The following is a 15,341-nucleotide window of genomic DNA, read 5'->3' on the forward strand; positions in this document are numbered from 1 at the left end:
CATGGAGCGGGTGGGCGGGACGCCTCGCTCGGCGCCCATTGGCTGCAGGATAGGCTGTCCGCACCAATGCGAGAGTGAGGTGGTGCCGCTTATTGGTCAAAAGCAGTGATTGACAGAGCGCGGACCTATGGGAGTGTCGGGCGGGGCGGCGCCCCCGGAAGCGGCGTGCGGCGGGGCGCCATGGCCGGCGGGGCCATGGCGGGTGGGGAGGATTCGCTTCGCGCTCTGCTCCGCGCCGCCAACGCGCTCCTGCAGCAGCGCCGCTACCACGCCGCGCTCGCCGTCATCAAAGGCTTCCGAAACGGCGCCGTGTGAGTGCCGGGCCCGGCCGCGGGGTCCCCATCCCTCCCGGGGTGCTGTGGCGGGGGTGCTGTGAGGGGGAGGCGGTTCTGCTCCCTCAGCCGCTGTTGGGGTGGCCTGGGCTGCTTTGGGGTCCCCTTCGGGCCTGAGGGTTGAGGGTCCCCTTGGGCCTGGCTCGCTGAGGTGCCTGTGCTTTTCTCTCTCGTGCTCGGCTCCTCCCGGCTTGCTGTGCTGCTGCTGCTGGGCTGGCTTAAAAGTAATAGATATTTGGATAAACAACCTTTTTTGTCTGTTAGTAGACTAGAAATACAATAGTTTCATAGTATAAAACGAACTTTGTGAAATATTTGTCGACCTTTACAGTTATGGAGCCAAAATCCGTGCCCCACACGCCCTGGTGATGACTTTCCTGTTCAAGAGTGGAAGGTACAAACTCTAAATCTGTGTTTTGTGTTGCTGCTTTGAATGTTTTCATAGCAGCTGTTTATTTTCCATGTTTGTAGGTGGTTTAAAAGCAGAAAAATGTGTGAGCCATGGTTGAGCTTGTACTGATATGAAATACACACAAATATATATAATTGAGGGATTTAATCACTCATGCAATTGTTGATGAGGACAGAGGGAGAACTAACAGATGCCAACAGCAATGTTCTGTGCTGTGTTGAAATATGGGAACCCAGGCTGTAGCAGTGCATGTTGTGCCTTTCCCTGAGTGCCTGAGGTTTGCATTTAGCAATAAAAAAGTTTGTATTTAGCAATAAAAAAGTTTTTAAAGGGCTGCTTGAATAGAGGGAAAATGGAACCCAGTCCAGAGTCTGGGCAAGGCTGTGCTCTGATGAGGGAATTTCTCCTCATTCCCAAAACATTCCTGGGGTGGCCAAACCAATGTAGGTGGGGAGTGCAGTGCCCAGGCTGGGTGAGTGCAGGATTTTGCCTTTTCTCTCCTGTAATTGTCTCTTTGCCTCAGTTTCAGGGAGAAGCTGAAGTCCATTGCCCAGGCCACGTACGCCCACTCCCGGAACCTGGCTTATTTTGTGTTCACCTACAAGGGGCTCCTGGCAGCCCAGTCCCGGCTGCAGGGGAAAAAAATCCCATTCCATTCCTTCCTTGCAGCCTGCATTGGGGGCTGGCTGGTGTTTGGTGACAACAATCCCATCAACAGCCAGGTAAAGGCACTTGCTGAAAGTTTCTGTGGCCAGGAAAAACAAGAGGTGTGCCAGGAATTGGGTGAGGGCTCCTGTTTTTGGTGGTTCTGACCAGAGCATTGCTCTTTTATCATTTTGTCTGCACAAATTGCAGTTTTGACTGCTCTGCACTCAAGTCCCAGGTGTGGCTGTGTGTTTCCATGAGCAGTGTGGGTGCTGGAAGCCCAGGTTTGCCTCCAGGGCTGCCCTGGGTTTGGAGGAAGGCAGTCAGGTAACCCAGAGCTGTGGGGTTGTCCCACCTGTCACCTGTGGTCACTACTGTGTGTTCCTGGTGTGGCCATCACAGGGTTAAACACTTCACCTGAAGTGTTGTGAGTGTAGGACTTGATCAGATAGAGCTGGACTGAGCTAAACTGGTTAAACTAACAACTAAACTGGTTAAGCTGGTAACTAAACTGAACACTAAACTGGTTATCAGATAAATTGGCCACTGAACTGGCTAAACTGACCTCTAAACTGGCCAAACTGGCAACTAAACTGACCACTAGACTGGTTAAACTGGCAACTAAACTGGTTAAAGTGGCAACTAAACTGACCACTAAACTGGTTAATCTGACAGATAAACTTGCCACTAAACTGGCCAAACTGTCAACTAAACTGGCTAAACTAACCACTAAACTGACCACTAAACTGGCTAAAACTGACCACTAAACTGGCTTAACTGATCACCAAACTGGTTAAACTGGCAACTAAACTGGCTAAAATAATAGCTAAACTGGTTAATCTGACAGCTAAACTGACCAAACTGACAACTAAACTGGCTAAACTGATCACTAAACTGGGTAAACTGGCAATTAAACTGGGTAAACTGACAGCTAAACTGACCACTAAACTGATTAATCTGACAGCTAAACTGACAACTAAACTGGTTAATCTGACAGCTAAACTTACTCCTAAACTGGTTAAATTCACCCCTAAAGTGGTTAAACTCACCACTAAACTGGTTAAACTGATGAAAGCTGCTCAGGGGGTGTTTGATTAAAGCTGGTTGTTAACACACAGTCACCAAGGAGTAAAACACAGAGCTGCAGATTAATCCCAAGTGCTCGACTTAAGCCAGGCCTGGTTAGGCTGTGCTCAGACTCTCACCTGCTTGGCAGGACTGTTCTGTCAGCACCATCTGAGGTGGCATGAGCTGGGTAGAGACAGACGTTGTGCAACTGCCCAGCAGTGCTGCAGGAAATGCAGCCTGTGATTGGCAAATCAGAGCAGCAGGCCTTGCAGGAGAACAAACAGAGTTTTGGCAGAGTGCTGATAGGGGCAATGTCAGCCTGTTGGCTTTGAAGTGAAGGGGTTGTTCCTGTCCCTCCTGGCTGGATTGTCACTTGTGAAGCCCTGGAGGTGGCTGTGCTCAGTTCTCACCCTGCTCCCTGGGTTTCTCTGTAGAAATCACAAACAGGACAGGACTGCTGTGGAACGTGCCTTGAGCTGTTTGATTTTCCAGCATCAGTCTCATTCCATGGTTATGACAATGGGAAGATGCCAGCAGCTCACATCCCAGGCAGCAGACAAAGAACTGAATGTTACAACTCACTTTATAAGTTTTTTGACCAATCACACAAAGCAAAAGCACATTGACAGTAGTTCTATCCAACCCCTATAAGCACAGGTACCTTTGGTTAAACAATGCTTGCTTATTTCAAATACAATACCTGCTTGTGAGCCTTAAAACACAATGCACAGAGCTCCATTATTAAGCTTCAAGCTTCCTAATATCTTGCTAGATAAACTTTTCTGTAGCTTAGGGAGTTATTCTAGATAAGGGTTAATACACAGACCATTGTTCTATTTGTCCTTGCTTTTCTAAAGTTAAATAATTTTTCTGCTGACCAATCTCATGGCTACTGCTTAGCTCTAATCACAGTTTTACCTCCTCTGAGGCCTTTTGCAGCTTTCCCAACCCCTCTGATTTTGTGGGTCCCCACATTTCTCCTCTGCAGATCATCATGTACCTGCTGTCCCGCATCCTGTTCGGGCTGTCCCGGCTGGCTGTGCAGAAGGGCTACATCCCCCAGCCCAGGCAGGATCCCTTCCCTCTGCTGGCTGCCCTGGTGTGGGGGACAGTCCTGTGGCTCTTTGAGTACCACAGGGACACTCTGCAGCCCTCCCTGCAGTCCTCCATGACCTACCTGTATGAGGACAGTGAGGTGTGGCACGACGTGTCTGACTTCCTCATCTACAACAAAAGGACAGACAGCAAGTAGGTGCTTCCCTCTAAACCACCTTGGAATGGGATGGGACCTCCCAGCAGCTGGGGGAAAAGGTTATTCTGTTGCTTTTGACCTGTGGTTTTTTAAAATTAACATCCATCAAGCAGAGTTCGCTCTTATCTCCAAGCCAGAATGTTCTGATCAGTTTTTTGGCTCCTTTTAGAGCAAGCTCAACCCCCACAGAAACTTGTTGCAGTCTGGTTTTAAGAGGCCTTATTTTCCCTACAAGTGTGGCATTGGGGTTTGTTCTTGAAAAACTAAATATATTTATAAAATGACAGCCTGACACTAAGTGGAGAGTATGAAACCATGTTCTAGGGCTCATCTGAATGTTTACAAGTGTTTTTTTTCTGTGCTGTTGCGCTCACTGTGGTGTGATTGAGGGTGAAGGGAGTGGGGGACCTGCTGAGCTCTGAGAGCAGGGCCATCATTTCTTCATTGCTGTGGATGGCTGAGAATCCTGTTTAAACTATTATAAGGACAGTTATGTGCTTCTTGAGAGAGTTCCTCTGCAGTTTTCCCTCAGGGAGACAATAAAATGTGTGAGAATTGAACTGTTAGGATTGTCTTGTACCAGCCTGGTAAATCAGGCTTGCAAAGACTATTTTTGCTTGGTTCCTTTCCTGCACTTGGGCTGAATCTGTGCCTCTATAAAGTGCACTAATGAATACCCTGTAATTATTTTAAACTTGTTTGTAAAGCTTTTAAAAGCTGCTTGAACTAAATACCAAAAACAGTTACACAACTTGGGCTCCTCTATGACCAGGCCTCAGATCTTATGCTGGGGATTTTGTGTGTCTAAGGGGGCATTTCCCAAGCACTTTTATTTATTTTATTTTGGTGGAGCATGGCAAGGGTTTCTCTGAGGTCCAGAATCTGCCTTCCACAGCTGTGGCAAGTGTTGGCTGTAACCAGATTTGAATCTGATTTTGTACCTGTAGTTTGTGCAGGCTTAATTGATTAATTTAATTGATTAATTTATTAATTATCTTCCTCTCAAAAACACTCTGCTGAGCCCCAGGATAGGGCAGCACACCCTGGGTTATGGCAGAAGATAGCTGAGAAAGCACAAAAACTGGTTTCATTAATCAATTAATAAATTCAAACTCCTCATAGTGCAAATAACTACACATTTTACTCAGTGATGTGCATTGAAATAATTCCTGCTTTGATGGGGTGATATTTCCAAGAGAATCATGAAATTCCCTGCTCTCTTTTGGCTCAGTTGGGACTGTTTGGTTCACTTTCCCTGTACCCACCTGCTTTTCCCTGACCTGCCCATGGCATTTCATAGTCCTGCTGATGCTCTCTTCATCATCCTTGGAACTTTTTACCCTCCAGGCTCTGGCAATTTCTCCTATGGTACAGCTGAAATAGTACATTTAACTTCAGGGAGCTTCTGATTTAAAAAAAAAAATTCTCAATTTCTTCTGAAGTAATTTTTCCTTGTCCTCCTAACCTCCTTTATTACTGCTGCTCATATTCAGAGTCCTCCTTATTCTTTATTTTTCCCCTTTTCTTTGTCCATGCAAATCCATGATGTCCATGGTGCCTAAAAACCAAGACACTTCTTGTCGTAATAACTTTCTATGATCCCTTTAACTTCTAATTTCATTGCTAACTTCTGATTAACTGCTGTTACAGTTTGGACTGAATAATTGAATTGGAATCCATCAGGCCCCATGAAAGCTGTAAAATTAGGAATTTGTTTCCTTTGGCTAAATATTTTTCTCTGTATATACAACTGAAATGGTACATTTAACTTCAGGGAGCTTCTGATTTAAAAAAACTTCTCAATTTCTTCTTAAGTAATTTTTCCTTGTCCTCCTGAACTCCTTTATTACTGTTGGACATATTCAGAGTGCTGCTTTGCTTTATTTTTCCCCTTTTATTTTTTTGCTTTTCTTTATTTTCCCCTTTTCTTTGTCCATGCAAACCCATGATGTCCATGGTGCCCAAAAACCAAGATACTTCTTTGTCATAATGATCCCTTCAACTTCTAATTTCATTGCTAATTTCTAATTAACTGCTGTTACAGTCTGGACTGAATAATTGAGTTGAAAGCCATCAGACCCCATGAAAGCTGTAAAATCAGGAATTTGGTTTGTTTCTTTTGGTTAAATATTTTTCTCTGTATAGAGAAACATAAAGGTTCAATACAGAAAAGCTGGTGAAGCTACAGGTGAGGTCTGATTCCTTTATAAAAATCTTTCCACCACTGTTGGGTGTTTGAAGCATCTCAGTTTTTCTGTCAGAAGCCTCAGTATTGTTCCAACTAAGAGCATTGATATTCTAAAATTGCAGAATTCCTGCAAGCTTTGACGGGATTTCAGAAAGCTGACAGCTGTGCCTTGGGAAATGCTCCCTAAAACTATTAAACTCACAAATCCTTGACCATGTGTAATTATTGCAGCAAAAGAAGCTGTGGGCTGGGTGTCTCTGAGAAGGTTTTGATCTGTGAAATTTGTAGCTTGTGGTTCCCTTAGAGGTGGAATAACCTTCCTCTGCTGGGCACTGTGGCTGCTGGTGGAAGGACCAGGGGCCTTTCCTGACCTTTTCATTGCTCTGTGTCCTTTAGAAAGTAAAGCTCAGCCAAAAACCAATGTATGCAATCAGTCTGGCAGCAGCACCATGACTTCTTGGTTCAGAACTCCCTTTTTCCCTTGGGAATCTCTGTCTTTCTAAGGAAGCCATGGCTGAGCCTGCAGTGGAGCTGCCATCCCTGGATCCCAGCTCTGACCTTTTCACACTGCTCTGTGTCCTCTCCAGAAAATAAAACCCAGCCAAAAACCAATGTCTGCAATCAGCCTGGCAGCAGTACCATGGCTCCTCCTCAGTTCAAAATGCCCTTTTTATTTGGAAATCTCTCCTTTCTAAGGAAGCCATGGCTGAGCCTGCAGTGGAGCTGCTATCCCAGCTCTGACCTTTTCACACTGCTCTTTCCTCTCCAGAGAATAAATCCCACCCAAAAACCAATGTCTGCAATCAGCCTTGCAGCAGTGACCATGACTTCTCCCTGATTCAAAACTCCCTTTTTCTCTTGGGAATCTCTTCCTTTCTTAGCCATGCCTGAGCCTGCCATGGAGCTGCAGTGGAGCTGCCATCCCTGGATCCCAGCTCTGACCTTTTCACACTGCTCTGTGTCCTCTCCAGATAAATCCCAGCCATAAACCAATGTCTGCAATCGGCCTGGCAGCAATGACCATGACTTCTCCTTAGTTCAAAACTCCCTTTTTCTCTTGGGAATCTCTCCTTTCTAAGGAAGCCATGGCTGAGCCTGCAGTGGAGCTGCCATCCCAACTCCTGACCTTTTCACACTGCTTTCTGTCCTCTCCAGAAAATAAAACCCAGCCAAAAACCAGTGTATGCAATCAGCCTGGCAGCAGTACCATGGCTTCTCCTTGGTTCAAAATGCCCTTTTTTTTTTTGGGGAATCTCTCCTTTCTAAGGAAGCCATGGCTGAGCCTGCAGTGGAGCTGCCATCGCAACTCCTGACCTTTCCACATTGCTCTCTGTCCTCTCCAGAAAACAAATCCCAGCCAAAACCCAGTGTCTGCAATCAGCCTGGCAGCAGTACCATGGCTTCTCCTTGCTTCAAAACTCCCTTTTTCTCTCGGGACTCTGTAAGGAAGCCCTGGCTGAGCTGCAGGGGGCAGCTGCCATCCCTGCATCCCAGCTCCTCCCTGGATCCCAAACCCCTGGGGCTCTGCTGACCGTTGGTTTCCCTGCTGGGCTGGGCCAGGACGTTAAGCTGCAAGTCAGTGCTTTCCCCAGGGAAGTAATTGGGACAGCTCCTTAATGACATCAGCCCCCCTGGCTGTCCTGGGAGCAGATAGCTGGGGATGAGCCCCTCCTGCTGCCAAGGTGTTGGAACAATGCAGGAGTGTCGTGGGGAAGTGAACTAGAAGTAATTTGTCTGAGTCAGACTTTTGGGATATGTAAGTGACACTCCCTGCCCTCCCCCAGGGCATTGTTTGGGGAACGGAGTGCCCTGTTTGGGTTCCTTTTTTTATTAGCATTAAAAGCAAAAGAAATAAAGAGACAGTTGGGAAGGCACCTGCAGTATGGCCAGTCCTTAAGGATCACAAAGAAGGGTCATTTTCTCCCCTCAGCCCTGACTGGTTTTGAATTTTAAGATGAGCATGGGGTTGTTTGTCTACAACAACTTTATTTTCCCCCTTGTTATTTTTTCCTTGACACCTGACTGATGCTGAGTGTCTCTAAAGAGGAGCAGAGTCTCTGTCTTTGCTCAGTTTGTCACTCTGGATAAAATTGAAGGGTTTAAAATGATGCTTCTCCCTCAGATTTTAAGCCTCTCTTAGAGGCAGTTTTAAAGGTTAATGAATCAAACTGATCAAAAGTTTTCAGCAATCCTGAGCTTTTCAAGCAGACTGACTATCCTGGGCTATTAATCATTTATTTTATGAAGGAACAAAGCAGGCTCAGGGTTATTTACTGTTGCTGCCTGCTGCCCTGGCATACCCACTGTGCTTCCCTTCCCTTTGGAGGACAGCTTGTGTGCTGGGCTGCAGAACCCTTTCCGGGACAATTGCATTATTTAACAAAGGTGAAAATGAGACAGCTGCCTGACATTTGGGTTAGGGAAGCTTTTCTGGGCTGTGTTTGATGCTGGCAGTGAAGGAGAGGGTGTTTGAACCTGTGTTTGGCCATTCAGTGCTGCAGAGGAGGTTTGAGGAGGCTGGGGGTGTGACCCCGTGTCTGTGATGGGACAGTGCATGGGACAGAACCATCCCTGTGTCTGTGCAATACCCAGAGAACTGCCCTGCTCAGGGCATTTATCAGAGAATTATGGGATGGTTCAGGTTAGATGGGACCTTAAAAACCATCCCAGCCCCTGCCATGGCAAGGACACCTTCCTCTATCCCAGGGTGCTCCCAGCCCTGTCCAGCCTGGCCTTGGGCACTGCCAGGGATCCAGGGGCAGCCCCAGCTGCTCTGGGCACCTGTGCCAGGGTGGGGAGGGTGCAGAGCACCTTTGATATGGGTGCTGTGAGACTTTCCTGCCCTGCTAGGATAGGTCAAGCTCTGCTTTACACCCAGCTGGGTGTGTGTGGAAGGGCAGAGATGATCCCTGGCTGCTGACAGAGCCCCTCTGTGCAGAGTGAGCTCTGCAGGCTGCTGGGAGCTGCCATGGCTGCCTGCATGGTGCTGCTGGAGCCACCAAACCCTGTGCAGATCCCTCACCAGGAGAAGCTGCTGGGGAGCTCCAGCTCATTTTCCCTGCATCAGCACAAAGGTGACCTTTGGTTAATACCCCAAGCTGTGTGCTGCTCCCTGTTTGCCAGGCTGTGTTTGTCTCCCTGGCCCATGGCAGCCTGGAGCTGAGTGTGTTTTCTGATGCTGCTTTTGAAACCCAGCAGATAAGGGAGGAGGGGAAATAAGGCATCATGTCTGTCTGCCACTGTTAATATTTTTGGGGTGTTAATCTTGAGTTTTCAACCTGTGTGTTCCTACCAGATTGCTGGAGGAGGTAACTTTTCTCTTTATTTAGAAGAATTTTCATGTCTCTACTGGTGAGGAGGGAGAAAAACAAACTAACAGCTCTATAATACAGGTATTATTACCTCTGCTTTTGAGATGCATTTTGTATTCATAATTACTGTGTAATCCAGGCCTTGATTTTCTGACAGCATAGAATAAAATAAAGAACATAAACTCAGGTAACTTATGTGACATTGATCAGATGCTTGTAGAAATATCTTGGATTTGGGTTTAAAACAATAAAAAGAGAGGGCAGGGGTTTGTTGATGTGGCTCTGTCCACTATGAATCACCTTCTTGTGGCCACTATTTCTGTATAATCACTCTTTGAATATTACAGTACTGTGCTTTGTCTACAAATAAAAATCCTAATTTTTTGTCTTTTTTTACTGTCATCATTTTTAAATTAAAATCTTTGAAACAATGCTTGATTATTGCATGTCTGTAGTCCTGGATGTAGAAAAGCCATGCACAAGGTGCAGTTTGGGCATGGTTTGGGCTCTGGTGTTACCAGCTTGGAAACAACAGCTGGAACTGCTTTGACCCCAGCATCAGATTTAATTCCTGCAGGGGTAAGGTGCCAGCTGCAGAAACAAACTGGGATGGCTGACACCTCTTTTTGGTTTTTAAAATGTGACAAATAAAGAAAATAAGGATGTCTAGGGATGGTTTTGCTGCCTCTTCCAGGCTAAAAGGAAATGTGCTGTAGAGGTGACTGCTGTGGTGGTGGGATGAAGCAGTTGCTGAGTGTAAGATCAACCTTCAGCTTTGTACCTAAAATGCTGGAGTGTCCAGCCTGGGCCATGAGAAGCCAAATTAACACCCCTAAACTGATGCCAGTGCTACCTTCAAGTGGTTTTTTCCTCCTTACAGAGTGTCACACTCTGTCTGAGCCCAGGTGAAGCTCTGGGTGACCTGTAGGTTTTATTCTGACAAAAGCAAAAGCGCTCCAACACTTTTGGGTTCTCAGTGACCGTGTGGTGGGAAGTGAACCTGGACTGGCTGCAGACACTAAAGAATCACAGAATCACAGAAATTCTAGGTTGGAAGAGACCTTTAAGATCATCGAGTCCAACCCATGTTCTAACACCTCAACTAGATCATGGCACCAAGTGCCACATCCAGTCTTTTTTTAAACTCTTCGAGGGATGGTGACTCTACCACCTCCCTGGGTAGATGATTCTAGTATTTGACCACTCTTAAGAGAGGTAGAAGCCAGAGCCTGGCATATTCCCAAATCACTCCTGGATAAAAGCCCCAGGCTCCCAGAAACATTTCAGCCTCTCTGTTCTTCCATGGGTGAAGAACACTTCCTTTGAGTGAAGGAATTGAAGAGCACTGTGGAATGGAGTGGCTCTCAGTGTTTGTGGTGTTTTGGCTCGGAGGATGAGACAAGGCTGCCCTGGCAGGGTGTGGAGCAGAGCAGGAGGGGAACAGGCTCTGTGCCCGTGGCTTCCCTGAGAGACACTGATGATGTGAGCTTTAAAAGCAGGTGCCACCACAGGAGAGGAGGAGGTGGCACTGCTCAGTCTGGTGTGCCCAGCATCCAAAAGAGGAGCTGGCCTGGTGTCCTGTGGGAAGAACTGTGTCATCTTCTGTAAAGATGCAAGGGAACAGGCACTGCCTGGCTTTGGGGACTGGGATCTGAGAGGAGACACCTAAGCCAGGGCTGCTCTCTTCTGCCACAAGGCAGCTTTAGACATTGTTGATGCTTCCAGAAAATTGCTTTGGTTTGCACAGAACAACAGTGATAGCTCTGGTGGCAGAGCTGGGGACTGCTGGGTCAGGGCAGCACAACTGGGGGGCTCTGGGCTTTCCCCAGCTGCAGATTGTGCCACACTGCCAAGTCACCATCTTGTGAACAAACCTGGGGATAGGGGCATTGGCAGGAGACCCCAGGGAAGTCCTGCTGTCCTTCCATGAGCCAGCTCAACACACTCTGTCAGAACCCAGGACATTCCTCTGACTGCCCTGGAGGACTCAAGACCCTGGCGGGGGGCTCAGAGACCTTGGCATGAGGTCAAACACACCTGTGCCTTTGATTTTAGCCCATGGAAACAATTACCAACTTTGTGTGAAGAGTTACAAGCCACAAGAGTTTGAGTAGAATGATAGTGAATTTGTCACAGGGTGAAAATGTAGAATTTTGGGGATTTAGAATGGGGGTTCAAGAGGCAAGATGGAGGAGTCTGGGCATGTCCTGTCCTTCTCCTTCTTCTTCTTCTTCTTCTTGTCCTCCATCTTCTGCTGTGATGGTGGCACTTCTGGATTGGTTTAGAGTAGAGACAGACTGTCTAACATAGGTGATAGATACTGGAAAATTATTGTCAATAAAGTACACCCAGTTTTTAGTATAAAAAGCCAACACCACCCCAAGGGCAGGGACTGTGCCACAACCCAACCTGCTGGACAGATCTCAGCAGGTCAGAGAAAGAATGGAATAGATAAGAAAAAATAAACAACCTTGAAAAGCAGAACTGACAAATCTCAACAACTTCTTCAGTTGCGGGGCTGGGAAAAAAGAGACTTTCTGACACCTTGGGGTCATCTTAACCACAGAAACAAGAACACTTCATGTGGGAGCTGCTGGGGGCAGGAGTGGCTGTGATGGCAGGGACAGTAACTGAGCCCAGGGCTGTGGGTTTCCATCCTGCCAGCTCTCCTCCCCCTGCTCCTGCTGCCAGGTGATTTTCCAGCACAGGTACCAGCTGTGCTCCAGCTGCAGCCTTTTCCCAGCACACACCCCTTGCTCTGAGCCCATCCCACGGTGCCAAACCCACCCAAACTCCTGCAGGCTGAGTCCTGCTGGGGCACAGAGTGTCTGAGCAGGCTCCCGATGCTCTCCAGCCGAGCAGGGCTGTGCAGACAGGGCTTTATCTGGGAGCAGCACCTGCCGCACAGCTAATCTTGGGAGCACGTCTGCACTCCTTAGCGGGGCTGCAGTTGTGCCGAGACGCAATTCATCTGCTTCCCCTCATCCACATGCAAGGAAAGGCCCTGCCCGCCCTTCTCCCAGCAGCGTTTGCCTTTCATTTGTCTGCACAGCCGGCCCTTTTCGCGCTCCGCAGAGGGGGCAGAGCCGGCTCCCCCCGAGCAGCCCCTGCATGAATCAGGGGGGTGAAGGCAGCCTTTGTGAGGCGGGCGGGAGCAGCTGGTGCGGCAGCTGTGTCCCAAACCCTGCCTCATCCCAGGAAACGCCGGCCTGGGGCTCCCCAGGGATGTACGGGGAGAGCTCCGCCAGCCCTGCGCTCCCGCCCGCCTGCTGGGGATGCCTCTTCCCCCTTGCCCAGATGGAAGAAGCATTAACTGTGTGCAAACATCTGGTCTAACTGTTGCTCATGCTTCCTAGTAATGATGATATTGCACTGGAAAGGCTCTGGAGAGTGAGGCCTGGAATATTAGAAGGGCCAAGTGTTAATTAAGTGTATTAATTTCCTTTAAGCAAGGCAGCGTTTCTATTTGCTCTGTGCTGGTGAAGAAATGAGGCACAGCGAGTTGATTTGATTGGTCACGGACATGCACCATGGTCCTGCTGTATTTAAGGATGGAGGGATCCAGGGAAATCACAGCCCTGCTCAGTGCTGGCCATCCCCATGGGAATTGCAACCACTGCCAAAATATCCAGCATAAAATCCTTTAAAGCCAGAAACCTGTTAGGCCAGCACAGGGGCACTGCATGTCAGGATCTGCTCTGCAGCAGAGGAGTTAACTCATCCCTGCAAATGCCTCCTGCATCCCACGCACTGCTGGGAAAAAAACCAGCCCTTCTTCTTTCTCCTGCACAGCCCTTCTCCTGAAAAACAGCCCTTCCTTCTCCTGCATCCCAGGCAGGTCAGGCTTGGCAGCAGGGCTGGGGCAGGAGCCAGCACTGGCTCCCAGCCCTGCCTGGCAGCAGCAGCGGGCTGGGGGCCACTGTGCTCCACCAAAAACCCCCAGGGACACGTGGGGCAGCTCTTGGGGGGCACAGAGGGGTGAAACCCTGGGCTTGGCTCAGTGGGGGTTTGGGTGCCTGGATTAGAACCTGCTCCACACTTTCCTCAAGAGCTTCCCCACATCAGGGCACTGCAAAAGGCCTAATCTTGAAATGTTTTGGGTTTTTTTGTTTTTGTTGTTTTTTTTTTTTTTTTTTTTAATTATTATTAGCAGGATGTACTTTTTTCCTTTTTCATTTTGCTTCCTCATGCAGCGGAGGTTATCAGTGTCCTGCAGGCAGCAGATAGTGGCGCTGGGAGCTGCCTGTGCCGTGTCTGTGGGTGGACTCTCATCTCTCTCAGCATATGGGGCCACTCCCAGCTCTGTGTGCCGTCCCTGTGTCCCTGCCTGTCCCCTGCCACATGGTGCCACGGGCGGAGATAGCGCCTGGCACGGTCAAGTGCAGGTTGTGCTGCCGGCAGAGCTTTTCCTCTGCCCTCTCAGGGGTTATCAGGCAGTCCTGAAGGAGCTGTTCGGCGTTCGGAAACACAGAATGCCGAGCGGATGGAGCAGATTGCAGCATCCCGGGGTTTCTGTGCCTGCTGGATCCCTAAAGCAGCGTGAGCCTGAAACCTCCAGATTTGCTCCACAGCCTCACCCGTGATCTCGGGGCTGCTTTGAGCAAGGGCAGCCCTGAGCTGAGCCCTGCATCCCTCCAGCACTTTTGGACTAAAATCCTGCAGAGACCTGGCCCTGCAGGACAGGAGAGCCCCTGCCCCAGCACGGCTGAGCAACACTGGTGTCCCAAAGCAGGGCAGGCTGGGCTGGGCTGGCTGTCACCCCCGGGCAGGGGGAACACACAGGGACAGCCTGGGACACCCTGCAGAGCCCAAAGCCACCCCCTTCCCGAGCGGTGACACCCGTGGCGGGGCGCAGCCCGCAGGGCAGGCAGCGAGCTGAACTTTGCTCGTGGGTGCGTGGCCCGTCCTGCCGGGCACCGGGGCGGGGAGCGGCCGCACCGGAGCCCGTCAGCCCGGCGGGGCTGAGCCCGGGCCGGGACCGAGCCTGGAACTCCCTACGGGGGAAAACCGGGAGCTGGGGCCGAGTCGGAGCGAGGAACCCGCGGCGGAACACAAGGAGGGGACACCTCAGAGGGGGACACAAACAGGGACAGGGGAGGGGACACCCCCGAGGGGGACACGGGAGACAAACAGGGACAGGGGAGGGGACATCCCTATGGGGGACACAGAGACATCCCTATGGGGGACACAAAGAGGGACACGGGAGGGGACACCACCGAGGGGGTCACAAAGAGGGACATGGGAGGAGGTACCCCTAAGGGGAGACCCAGGGTACACAAACAGGGACGGGGGGAACACCCCGTGGGGGACACAAAGAGGGACACTCCTATGGGGGACACAAACAGGGACCCGGGAGGGGACACCCCGTGGGGGACACAAAGAGGGACACTCCTATGGGGGACACAAACAGGGACCCGGGAGGGGACACCCCGTGGGGGACACAAAGAGGGACACTCCTATGGGGGACACAAACAGGGACACGGGAGGGGACACTCCCGGGGGGGGACACAAAGAGGGACACTCCTATGGGGGACACAAACAGGGACACGGGAGGGGACACCCCCGGGGGGGGACACAAAGAGGGACACTCCTATGGGGGACACAAACAGGGACACGGGAGGGGACACCCCCGGGGGGGGACACAAAGAGGGACACTCCTATGGGGGACACAAACAGGGACACGGGAGGGGACACCCCCGGGGGGGGACACACACAGCGCGCGCCGCACCCACGCGCCGCCCCCGCCGCGTCCCCGAGCCGCGCTCCCATTGGCCGCCGCCCCAGCGCGACGCCGCTGATTGGCCGCCTGTCAGCGCGGCCCCCACCCGCCAATGGCCGCGCGGCACCGCCTTCCTCCCCGCTCGCTCCAGCCAATGGCAGCGCGCCTTCACCTCCCCGCCGCGGCGGGCGCAGCCAATGGGCGGGCGGCGGGGCGTCTCGCGCCGCTTTTCGCGGCAAAAAGGATTTGGCGCGCAAAGGCGCGCGGGCCGGCGCGCCGAACAATCCGGCGGCGGGGACAGCGGAGCCGGAGCCGGAGCGCAGCGGCCCCGCGCCCGCCATGGGCCGCGCCCCTGTCCGCGCCCTGCCTGCCGCGCCGCCCGCCGCACCGGCGGCACCGGCTGCCATGTGAGCC

General features: G+C 50.6%; 1 protein-coding gene across 1 annotated transcript; it reads left to right on the plus strand.

Moving 5' to 3' along the window:
• The first annotated feature begins 179 nt into the window (after positions 1-179).
• PXMP4 (peroxisomal membrane protein 4) lies at positions 180-9,587 on the plus strand. Its single transcript, XM_058814835.1, has 4 exons — positions 180-311; positions 664-726; positions 1,268-1,466; positions 3,446-9,587. Exons 1-4 carry the CDS (start codon positions 181-183, stop codon positions 3,707-3,709), a joined length of 657 nt encoding a protein of 218 aa, XP_058670818.1. The 5' UTR covers position 180; the 3' UTR covers positions 3,710-9,587.
• Positions 9,588-15,341: the final 5,754 nt, after the last annotated feature.

The sequence above is a fragment of the Ammospiza caudacuta genome, chromosome 15 (assembly GCF_027887145.1).
Source record: "Ammospiza caudacuta isolate bAmmCau1 chromosome 15, bAmmCau1.pri, whole genome shotgun sequence".
Taxonomy (NCBI): domain Eukaryota; kingdom Metazoa; phylum Chordata; class Aves; order Passeriformes; family Passerellidae; genus Ammospiza; species Ammospiza caudacuta.